General features: G+C 45.2%; 2 protein-coding genes across 2 annotated transcripts in view; one reads left to right on the top strand and one right to left on the bottom strand.

Annotated features, from left to right (window-relative positions):
• PDZD2 (PDZ domain containing 2) overlaps positions 1–12,159 on the bottom strand; it is a 438,467-nt gene that overhangs the window by 167,119 nt on the left and 259,189 nt on the right. The gene's annotated exons all lie outside the window — the stretch shown is intronic.
• LOC105519248 (40S ribosomal protein S26-like) lies at positions 1,342–1,689 on the top strand. The gene has a single exon (XM_011952550.1). The coding sequence runs from the start codon at positions 1,342–1,344 to the stop codon at positions 1,687–1,689; it is 348 nt and encodes a 115-aa protein (XP_011807940.1).

The following is a 12,159-nucleotide window of genomic DNA, read 5'->3' as shown; positions in this document are numbered from 1 at the left end:
GAGAGGGAGACAGAGAACAAGCCTGAGGGAGCTTATCTGCCCCTTCCACCATGTGCAGGTGCAGCAAGAAGGTGCCATCTATGAGGAACAGGGCCCACAGTAGACACTGAATCTGAGGGTGCCTTGATCTTGACTTCCCAGCCTCCAGAACTGTGAGCAATAAATTTCTGGTGTTTATAAACAACCCAGTCTAAGGTATTTTTTAATAGACATCCAAGCAGACTACGATTCCATTTATATGACATCCTGAAAAAGGCAAAATAGGAAGACAGTGTATATCAATGGTTGCCAGAGACTGGGGATTACGAAAAAGATGACTATGGGGGATACTTTCAAGGGTGAGGAAATGGTTCTCTGTCTTGAGTGTGGTGGTAATTCACAAGACTTGTGTTTGCCAGAATTTACAGACTGGTACAACTAAAGAGGTCTTCCTTTAGCTTCTTATGTTAGTATAATATCTCAATTTTGTACTGTGAGTGTACTCCATTTAATTTCTTCTAGAATTGGGGAAAACTTATGATGCTGAAGAGTAAACAAATTATATCTCAATAAACCTGACTTAATAATAATAAAAAGCCAGGTGAGGTGGCTCACACCTGTAATCCCAGCACTTTGGGAGGCCGAGGTGGGTGGATCACCTGAGGTCAGGAGTTCCAGACCAGCCTGACCAATATGGAGAAACCCCATCTCTACTAAAAATACAAAATTAGCCGAGGTGGTGGCACATGCCTGTAATCCCAGCTACTCGGGAGGCGGAGGTTGTAGTCAGCCGAGATCACGCCATTGCACTCCAGCCTGGGCAACTAGAGGGAAACTCCGTCTCATAATAATAATAATAATAAATACCTCAAAATACAAACCAATCCTCACCCTGTCTTCCCATACCATCTTCTATCCATCAAGAGCATGTCACTTATTTGCTTAGGAATGAGGATTCGCTTAATGAAAATGAAGTATATAAAATCCAGTCTTCCTCACTGGTTAGAGCTTTTCACTTTTCTAGCAACCTACAACTCACCACCTCAGTCCTTCCACAGGGCCATGGGGAGATTCTCTCAAGCAAACCAAGTTAACAGCATAGAATGCTAGTGGCAGGACCACGGTCCAGGCTCGTGGATTAGAATCTGATCCCACAGGATATTCTGAACACGTCCACATAGTTTCAGGCACAACCTATGGGGTCTCATAGATGGTCAACTTAATTTCATGACAGAGCCAGCTACAAAAGCACTGCAATCTTTGACTGCATTAAGGGAAGTCAACTGTCCACATCGCCAGAGGAAGTACTAAGCCTCTTCTGGATAAGACTGCATGTAGAGCTCTTTGGTCCGTATGTCCGAAATGACAAAGAAAAGAAGGAACAACAGTCGTGCCAAAAAGGGCCGCGGCCATGTGCAGCCTATTCGCTGCACTAACTGTGCCCGATGCGTGCCCAAGGACAAGGCCATTAAGAAATTCGTCATTCGAAACATAGTGGAGGCCGCAGCGGTCAGGGACATTTCTGAAGCGAGCGTCTTTGATGCCTATGTGCTTCCCAAGCTGTATGTGAAGCTACATTACTGTGTGAGTTGTACAATTCACAGCAAAGTAGTCAGGAATCGATCTCGTGAAGCCCGCAAGGACCGAACACCCCCTCCCCGATTTAGACCTGCGGGTGCTGCCCCACGTCCCCCACCAAAGCCCATGTAAGGAGCTGAGTCCTTAAAGACTGAGACACACTATTCTCTGGAGAAAAATAAAATGGAAATTGTACTTAAAAAAAAAAAAGACTGCATGTAGAGAATCTGATGCAGTTCTGGCATTAAAATTTAAAAATGGCGGCCGGGCGCGGTGGCTCATGCCTGTAATCCCAGCACTTTGGGAGGCCAAGGTGGGCAGATAACAAGGTCAGGAGATCAAGATCATCCTGGCCAACATGGTAAAACCCCATCTCCACTAAAAATACAAAAATTAGCTGGGAGTGGTAGTGCATGCCTATAGTCCCACCTACTAACTAGGGAGGCTGAGGCAGGAGAACTGCTTGAACACGGGAGGCAGAGGTTGCAGCGAGCTGAGATCGGCCACTGTACTCCAGCCTGGCAACAGAGTGAGACTGTCTCAAAAAAAAAAAAAAAAGAGAGAGAAATGACCAACAGTGAGCCAATTACACTGAGCTTGGTGGTCTATCAGCTGTACCAAGCCTGAGAGGGTGGGCATCTGGGACAGGCACAGAAGGAAAGCGAGGCCAAGAAAAAGAAAGATGTGGACCGAAGAAAAGATGGCAGATAAAGACGAGACAGATCTCTCCAACTTATTTTGCCCATGTGGTAGGGAAGATGAACAGTTTTGTGGCTATCCAGTACCTATCTAATCACCCTTTGGAGTTGGGTGAAATGCCTGTTATGAGACAGCCGATAGAGAAGAGATGTCTATTCTCTCTTCCCACTCGCAGGCATGAGTAACAGGCATATGACATAGATTTGGCCCACTGGGAGACCTTGCCTGGCATTCTGGATCATACGGGAGGGATGTGAAGACACAGGGGGACAGATGAAGACTGGTACAGGAGTCTAGTAATGGTGGTAGTGTCCTAAGCAGATAGCTTCCGTGCCATGACCTTGGACCCGCCCCTGGCCACCTAGTCCCCCTTGGTTTTTGCCCATTCTCTTAAGCCCAGACCTTCACACTTCCACTGGTATCTGTGAGCTTTCCAAAATTCTGTCACTAAATTTCTTTTTTGCTTAAATGAGCCAGAATTGTTTTCTGTTGCGTATCTCCAGTTGTTAGAATTGCATGAATTTGGGGAACTGGGGTTTGAAGTGGTATTTTACATTGTCCTTGGGTCATACACGAGGATGAAGTTCTTAGAAAGTTGCATACTTCCTAACATTGTTTGCACCTGAAGAACTTAAAAAAAGTGAGATTGTCTATCTTCCTTCTATTGCTTCCAAGAGTCTATAATAATAAATCTGGGAGTGGGGGTGAGAAGAAGCCAGTCAGGACTCTGTCTCAAAAAAAAAAAAAAAAAAGAGTCTCAATCTGTCACCCAGGCTGGAGGGCAGTGGCGCCATCTCAGCTCAGTGCAACCTCCACCTCCTGGGTTCAAGCAATTCTCCTGCCTCAGCCTCCGAGTGGCTGGGATTACAGGCACTTGCCACCACTCCCAGCTAATTTTTGTATTTTTAGTAAAGACGGGGTTTCACCATGTTGGCCAGGCTGGTCTTGAACTCCTGACCTCAGGTGATTCGCCTCCCAAAGTGCTGGGATTACAGGCATTAGCCACTGCGAGCCTAAAACAATTTATATATATACATGGTTCTCTTACCTACTCCACCCAGCCATTCAAAGCTGAGGCTGTTACGGAATCACATGACCTCAGACCCAAAAGTACCCTCCAGGAAGCACACGCCATTTACATTGTATCGTTAAATCACATACTCCTTTTATTAGAATTTCTCGTATTTTATTTAAGTTTTCTCTTTTTGTAACTTATGTCTGCAAATCTGTATGTTTTCTTTGAGCAACACTAGGGAGACTTCATTGGTACTTAAGATCATTAAGGTTAATTATTACACCACAGACTGAGTTATGTTGTTCTCAAGCTCTATCATTTCCAGGGGAGGAAAATAAAGCTTTATCTGTTCTAGGGATATCTCTTTGCTGGAACAGTTGCAGAAACTCTTTACAGATATTAAAATCTGTCTGGTTCTTAATCTAGTCTGGAACACAAGGTCGAAAAGCCTGCCATTCTCAAAATGACAAATCTTGGAGCATTTGCACCATCTAGGGCAGCAGCAGAGGTATCAGAGACAGCCCTCGCCCCGAGCAGACAGAAAAACATCCTCTGACTTACATGTCCCAGCTTGCTCGCCCAACAACTCCAAACTCTGGAACATAGCTGGAAAGCCGCCACAAAAAGGGCAGAGGGTGTGAAATGATTCACTAATGGGCCATTAGAGCTACTTCAGGAAATTCAGAAGTGATGTATTTCTATGGAAATCCTGATTCCTCCCAAGTAGCCTTTCATTGGGTTATAACAGAATAAAGTATTTCTTCCACCTGTACTGATTCTATTTGGAGCCACACAGCAGACACATAAAGTCTCTGGAGGTAATATAATAATAGTGATGATGATAATGAGACCACCTTTAAAGTTTATATAATGGCTTGGCACTTTCTTGCCCAAAGCCCTTCACATGCACTGTTCATTTGGCCTTCCTTTCCTCTCTCTCCCTCCCCCACTTCTTTCTTTCTCTCTCTCTCATTCTCCCCATCCATCCTCCCCACCCCCACCCCCCGCCAACAGAAGCATAGACCAAGTCTCACTGTATCATCCAGGCTGGAATGCAGTGGTGCCATCTTGGCTCACTGCAATCTCCGCCTCCCAGGTTTAAGCAATTCTCCATCCTCCACCTCCTGAGTAGCTGGGACCACAGGCTTGTGCCATCAGGTCCAGCTAATTTTTGTGTATTGTTTTAAATTTTTAAGCTAGTTTCAAATTCCTGGGTTCAAGCAATCTAACTGCCTTGGCCTCCCAAACTGCTGGGATTACAGGAATGAGCCACAACACCTGGCCTATGTTTCATTTGATTTTCATATCAACTTTGTAAGGGAGGTAGCACAGATAGATTTATCTTTATTTTATAGACGGGGAAGTTGAGGCACTGAAGGATGAAATGGTCTACTGAAGAGGTGGGGCATTCCAGGGGCCTGTCAGCTGTGGAAGCATGAGGATGGTTGACGTCACTCAAGTTTTAGTCTAGAACTGAGAAAGGATGCTCGGGTTATATTTGTTTCTGTACCCTGCATATATGAGCATTTCATCATCGCCATTCTAATGCGACAGCCCAGAAACAAGGCCCCTGGGGCTCAGAATACTGTATCTCCTCAAGAACCAGAGAGTACACATAGAACCTGGTCTTTGCAGACCCAGTAGTTTCCAATGTACCTTTGTATATTGTCCCTATAAACCAAGGATCAGTCCTGGCACCCTTGATGCCAGGTAGCCCGTTCTTTCTCCAGGCCTTAGTTTCCTCATCCATAAAATCAGGGCTCTGGGTCTGGGATGACAGGTCTACAGTGGTGGTTTCCAAATGTGACTCATCAAAAGAACCATCCTGGCCAGACACGGTGGCCCATGCTTGTAATCCCAACACTTTGGGAGGAAGAAGCGGGAGGATCTCTTAAGCCAAGAGTTCAAAACCAGCCCGGGCAATGTAGTAAGACCCATGACTCTACAAAAAATATTTTTAAGAATTAGCCGGTGGTGGTGTGTATCTGTACTCGCAGCTACTTGGGAAATCGAGGTGGGAGGATTGCTTGAGCCCAGAAGTTCACAGTTACAGTGAGCTATGATTGCACCAGTGCACTCCAACCTGGGCAACAGAGCAATACCGTTTCTTAACAAAAAACAAAATGAAACAAAAATAATAATCTAGGGAGCCTTTTATTTGAAGAAAAAAAGGACTGCTTTGTAAAACAACAGTTGTTCAGTAAAGATTTAAGCAAAAACGTATATATAAGGGACCTCCTAATCATCTATCACTCATTGGTGGTAGGACAGCCGTGCCATAAAAGCATTCTGACATGGTGGGGGCACGATCCAAGGAATTCCTTTACTCCCAAGGAATATTTTACAAATATGACTCTAGACCCCACCCAGATCCGCCGGAGGGTCCAACAATCTGTATTTCCTGAAATGCCTCTTGGGATGCAGTCAGGTTCACACAATAGATTTTGGGAACTAAGAACACAGATAATTAATTGGGACTCTTCCTGCTGAGACTGGTATAAAACAGCATGTTTGGCTGGGCGCAGTGGCTCACGTCTGTAATCCCAGCACTTTGGAAGGCCGAGGCAGGCAGATCACTTGAGGTCAGGAGTTCGAGGCCAGCCTGGCCAACATGGTGAAACCCCATCTCTACTAAAAATGCAAGAATTAGCCATGCGTGGTGGCGCACGCCTGTAGTCCCAGCTACTCAAGAGGTTGAGACAGGAGAAATCGCTTAACCCCAGGAGGTGGAGGTTGCAGTGAGCCGGGATTGTGCCACTGCACTCCAGCCTGGGTGACAGAGGGAGACTCCATCTCAAAAAGAGAAATAAAAATAAAACGGCATGTTTGCCAGGGAGAATTCTTCCAGTCATGAGGTGCCACCTGTGCTTCCTCAAGGCTAAGATGAACATTCTTGGGGCTACAGAAAGTTTACCTCAAGAGTAGAAATAGAAAGAGGAAAAAAGAAAGAGTAGGAATAGCAGAAATAGTAAGGGTCACCCTATAATGGCTGTGCACCTGTCCCCATCCCCATGCCCATCTCCTTCAAGACTCTTCCTAGTGGAGGAGACCCAGGAAGCACCTGGATCCAATCCAGGGGAGACGATGTGGTCTCAGGCAGGCAGAGTCTGAAACTATGAAACCTGTGGCAGAACACCCTGGGGGGTTCCCGTAAGGAAGAGAACAAGGGGGAAAAACAGGGTTGGGGAGAGTTTCTCAAGGCAATCTAGTAAAGGCAAACCCAAAGACAGAATTTTGGTTGGTTCTTCAGCCCTCTACATGAACGAGGACGCTGTATCTAGAATCCTAGAACATGCCTGAAGACATATTCCACATGATGTTCTCATAGTCAACCACCTCTCTCCCCAGAAGATAGGACTGAGAGAACAAAACCAACAAGAGATGGCAATAACATCTTTGGCCACTCGAAGAATCCCTCCTTCACTAGGAATCAATAACCTGGCTTTGGACTGCACAATGCCAGTCTCCTGGGAATTTGATTAGCATGAGTCAGTTTCCAGGCCGCTGATAACCTTTGATAAACACACAAAATTAGATTTCTGTTTATAAGCGCCACTCTGTGAAGTCACCAGTGGGCCTGTGACATAAGTGGTTTGACCAAGGCCAAAAGCACACCATTAGGGGACAGTCGGTCAGATCTCGGGGTTCTGGAGCTATTAAAGGAGCTGTTTGGGCTGCAGAGGTACAGGGACATTTTTACTCCCTGATACTCTGCCAAAGGACCTTTCTCTAACTTGCAAACGTCTATGAAAATCTTACAAAGATATACAACTTGCATCATCCAATGACACACTTAATAAATCTCCCTTCTGGAAAGAAGAAAGCCATATACACAATGCTCCTGAGCACAGAGCATCTGGTCCGCACACATGTATGGGATCAGATGGTAATCTGCCCTCTTCTGCACCCAGCAGGGCTGAGGTAATTGGCTACAGGCAAGCAGCTGCTGCGCACGGCTCAGCTCACAGCTCACCTGGTACACACGGGCCATGAGCCCAGGAAGTGGCCCCTCCAAGGTGCTGGCAGCTGCTTCCCAGGGGAACACACACCATGAGAGGGTCACCTGGGAACACACGTGCACATGCTGCCACGCCACCCTCCACCTTGGCAGCCTCTCCCAAAGCCTGAGCTTCCACCTAATTAACATCCCAACAGGGCAGTTACTCTGGGATCTAAAGGAGGCAACATATACACTTTGAAGCAGGTGAAGTCTGTCTTCTGGGATTTTCCCACATTTTCTCTCCTGGAACATCTCTTCCCACAACCACGAGTTGCAATACTACAACTAAGCTACCTACAACTAAGATTTATCAAAATTATAGGAAGTGAGTTTGGAAAACAGAGGTTCTTATCTGAATTGCTGTAGGCTACAGCCTGGCTATTCTGAATTTGTTACAAAAGCAGAGATCTCAGGCCCCACCCCAGGCCTACAGCATTTTATCAAGATCCCCCAGTCACCTCGGAATAGGCTAGAACATACCACGCTGTCCTGGGCTCTTCTTTTTTCCCTGGCAAATGAAGATCTAAGTAAGTATCAAATGGTAGCCCTGAAGACAGGGTTCCCTTTCTTCCTTCTCACATTCTTTTGTGCTGCAGATTCTCTGGCTACCTGGTAAAGTTTCAAAAATTGTATTTTAAATGCATGAAATGCATAGGATTACAAAGAAAATCAATTATCTGGAAAAACAATACCCTAAATATTTAAAGATTTGTAATGCAGTAACCTGTATGTGCTTCTTTGTTACACTGAATTTGAAGATCTAGCAACACAGCTGCTAAACAGATTAGCTGACATATTCTCAAAGTAGTAATGAGTGTAGATGATATTGGGGTTTATCTGCTACAAATAATGAGTATCATTTGTGCTGGTGACAAAGACGTAAGGATTGCTAATACTACTGTCCTTTGTTGCCCACATCCATTATTGAAGGAAATACTAAATTTGAGCTACAGTTTTCTTCCCTTCCAGGTTCACAGTCCCTCTGAAATCTATTAATAGAATCCAGGTTAAGATGGAGAGATGCTTAAAGATCCTGTGCAAAAGGAAAAAAGAGAGTGTTGTGCCCTACATCTGTCTGTCTCTCTGTCTGATTTAGCTTGAGCACAAGCTGGTCAAACCACTTCCTTCTCTGACAGTGACTGCATTTGCCTCGTCGGCTTCTTTTTGTCTTGTGGCTTCTATATAGCTAAGCACGCAAGTGTTTAATACATCCTTTGGATCAAACCCTCTAGGTTGGGTTCTAAATATTTCTGAAGCAGAAATATTACATTCCGAATATACATTCCATGTTACATTCTGAATACCATTACACAGGGTAACTAAAATAATCCCGCTTTTTAGGATGCACCTTCTTCATCTGGGTGGGTCCTACCATACAAATGTGGATTTAATACAAACTACTGATGCTGAGTTCGAACAGTTCCCCCAGCTCTGCCAGAGTGCCTAGGGCAGGCTTCTGTCTCCTGGATCACAAGCACCTTTTCAGGGTAATTTTCTTGCCAAGAATAAGCAACACTTCCCACAGTCGTGTCAACTGTGGTTCTCAAAATAAGATCCATTTTCAGGAAAAGCCAAAATCGATTTGTCTTTGATTTTTCTTTTTTTTTTTTTTGAGACACAGTCTCGCTGTGTCGCCCAGGCTGGAGTGCAGTGGCACAGTCTCGACTCACTGCAACCTCCGCCTCCCGTGTCCAAGATATTCTCCTGCCTCAGCCTCTGGAGTAGCTGGGATTACAGGCGCGTGCCACCACGCCCAGATGTTTGTATTTTTGGTAGAGACAGGATTTCACCATGTTGGCCAGGCTGGCCTCGAACTCCTGACCTCAGATCCACCCGCCTTTGGCTCCCAAAGTGCTGGGATTACAGGCGTGAGTCACCATGCCCGGACTTGTCTCTCAATTTCAAAACTATACATCCAAAGCATCTTAGACTGTTCTGTAGGCTATTTCCCCCTCACACCAACCCAAGTGCCATGAAAGCAAAATGGAACCGAGCACATCAACCTTGGGGAGTTCATCTGACACTGGTCTGAACTCTCACAGAAAAGTTGTTACAACACCACGAGGCATTTCTCTAACAAAAACAAACCATGTGAGTGTGTTTGGACCATGTTTACAAAAGAGAAGGCAGACCTACAAACTGAGACAGAGTCTTACATAAAGAGTTTTGTTTGGCCGGGTGCAGTGGCTCATACCTATAATCTCAGTACTTGGGGAAGCTGAGGTGGGAGGATTACTTGAGCCCAGGTGTTCAAGGTTACAGCAACCTAGGATCTAGGATCGAAGCACTGCATGCCAGCTTGGGCAACAGAGTGAAACTCTGTCTCTTTAAAAAAAGTGTTGCTCGGCCGGGCACGGTGGCTCAAGCCTGTAATCCCAGCACTTTGGGAGGCCGAGACGGGCAGATCACGAGGTCAGGAGATCGAGACCATCCTGGCTAACACGGTGAAACCCCGTCTCTACTAAAAATACAAAAAACTAGCCGGGCGAGGTGGCGGGCGCCTGTAGTCCCAGCTACTCCGGAGGCTGAGGCAGGAGAATGGCGTAAACCCGGGAGGCGGAGCTTGCAGTGAGCTGAGATCCGGCCACTGCACTCCAGCCTGGGCGACAGAGCAAGACTCCGTCTCGGGGGAAAAAAAAAAAAAGTGTTGCTCAAAAAGAGCCATGTCTCCAGGTCCATGTGAGTGCCATGAATGAAATAATTACATTTCTCCCTCCCTGACACACACACACATGCCCATACACACACATAGGATAGCACTCACACTTAGCTTCTCTTTATCTAGGTTTGGTCACCTAAAAAATACATCTCTAAACCTTGCAGTCTGAACATCCTATGACTAGTCAGTTGCATTATCATCTTGACCTAGTTCTCCACCTATCCTGGTTCCAGGGCTAATCACGTAATATAGAGCAATAAAAAAGAAAATAGGTTGAAAGCAGAGGAAACCTCACAGATTTCTGAGTCAATCTGTGGATAACAAGAGTCTATCATAGGAAATCACATCAGACTAAAAACGATCTTAACAATCAGTGCTATATTATTCACTGTGATTTGGCCTAGAATAGTGACTAACTTATAAGGTTTGAGATCCTGGCTTCAAGACTGCTTAGGTTTTAGAGTGATCCAGAGGTTGTTTCTGGAGTAGATGAAGAACCCATATAATTAAAAAACAAAACACATACTAAAACTGAAAGCAGATTCTATCCCCATTTTGAAATCCCAGTGGCAACAAATGTAATGAATGAAGCCACCCAGAACACTATAGCGAAGACTGATGTTTATTCCACTGAAATGGCTGAATCCGTTCACTTTTAAGGTGAGAAGTTAAATTTCTACTACCCTAACAAACTTGTTATAAATGTCTAATTAGACACAGGTATAAGAACATCTAATGTCTCAGCAGTATGAAAACAGCAGGATTTTCATCACAGAAAGTTTGGATGGGCCAGTGGGACCCCAATAATATCCTCAAACACCAAGTTGTCCCCAAGTACATACATTTCACAGCTTCAGCATTTCATTCTCTTTTAACATTCCTTGACTCACTTGAGGGATAAACTGAAGTCAAGCAAGTTCTAGCCTGTAAAACAGATTGTGCAAAGGACTTAGCTCTACAAATTCAAACTGCATCCTTTATTTTTTGCCACCTTCTTTCCTATAGCACTTAGATGTAATTTTCTGTTTCCCCTCCAGGTCTTGATTGCTCCCCTGCCAAAACTGTCTTGCATCTGTTACAATAAAATACCCGTGATGTTTTCCAAAGCCAGCAGCTTACTGCCAAAAGTCAAGCCTCTACCCCATGGGCAGTCGTCTGGGAACTGAAGTCAAAGTGTTGCAAACTCATGGCGAAGCAGATCCTCCTCTTGCTGGTGGAAGTGGCCAGCAAGAGAAAATACGAACACTTTTGCCAAAAGGGCAGAAATGTTGGTGCAAAAGGCAAGAGTGAAAGGTTGCTATTCCATTAAGAGCACCATGATGAATTTTGGGATTCATGCCATTCAAATGAAGACCAGCTCTGCTACCCTTAAATCTCCTGCCATTCACCTCATGGCTTGTGGTCCTTCCATTTTTGTTATAATTTGTGTGGAAATCTAAATTGTTCACTGCAGAACCACTTTTTTTTTGGGGGGGGGGTCGGAGCACGGGGATGAGGAGGAGAGTTTGTAAGAATTTTAAGTTTTTATTAAAAAGGGTAAGCCTTGGAAAAACACAATACATAAACAGAAGAACGTTTATCTGCCCTTCACTGGGAGTCATCTGCACTGATTCTGCCCCTGTGGTCTCAGGTGTCTCACTGAAATAGAGACTTTTTACCAAACGGATTCTCAAGGGCCACTTCACGCCTTCCTCAGATTCACCTTACTCTGCCAATTTCCAACTTGGTTTCCATCTTCTAATTTGGGAAGTGTTGAAATGAGAAAGGCAAAGAGATGGTCTAGGTGTTATTTGGCTTTGGGCTACCTGACAGCCTCCAAACCTCAAAATTACAAAAAATACAGACTATCGGGTGATCCGTCTCTTCTACCAAATGAGTCACTTTTGGTCCCTTTAAGGACCGAGTTCCTCTGCTGCATGTCAAATATAGTTGGGTTGATTCTGCAGGAAGAGATCCTGAAAGAAAGGGAAGGCAGATCTAGAGTCCCAGGTCAACCACTGTCACGGCCTGACTCCGTGGTGTAGGGACCTCGTGGTGCAGGGCTGATGATGTGCCCTGCTGAGGTCATCCGGGGAGTTACAGTGTGGCTATCCAGTGAGGCACACCTGCGCTTAACAAAGGCAATCTGGGCACATGGGCCCACAAGGGACAGCAAAGACAACAGAAGAAGTCACAATGGGGCATGCTCTGCTACAAGGAAGAGTTGCCATGTCCATGGAGGGAGAATGT

Source organism: Colobus angolensis, unplaced genomic scaffold (genome assembly GCF_000951035.1).
Source record: "Colobus angolensis palliatus isolate OR3802 unplaced genomic scaffold, Cang.pa_1.0 Scaffold341, whole genome shotgun sequence".
In the NCBI taxonomy this organism is placed as follows: domain Eukaryota; kingdom Metazoa; phylum Chordata; class Mammalia; order Primates; family Cercopithecidae; genus Colobus; species Colobus angolensis.
This window is presented reverse-complemented; position numbering and strand designations above follow the sequence as displayed.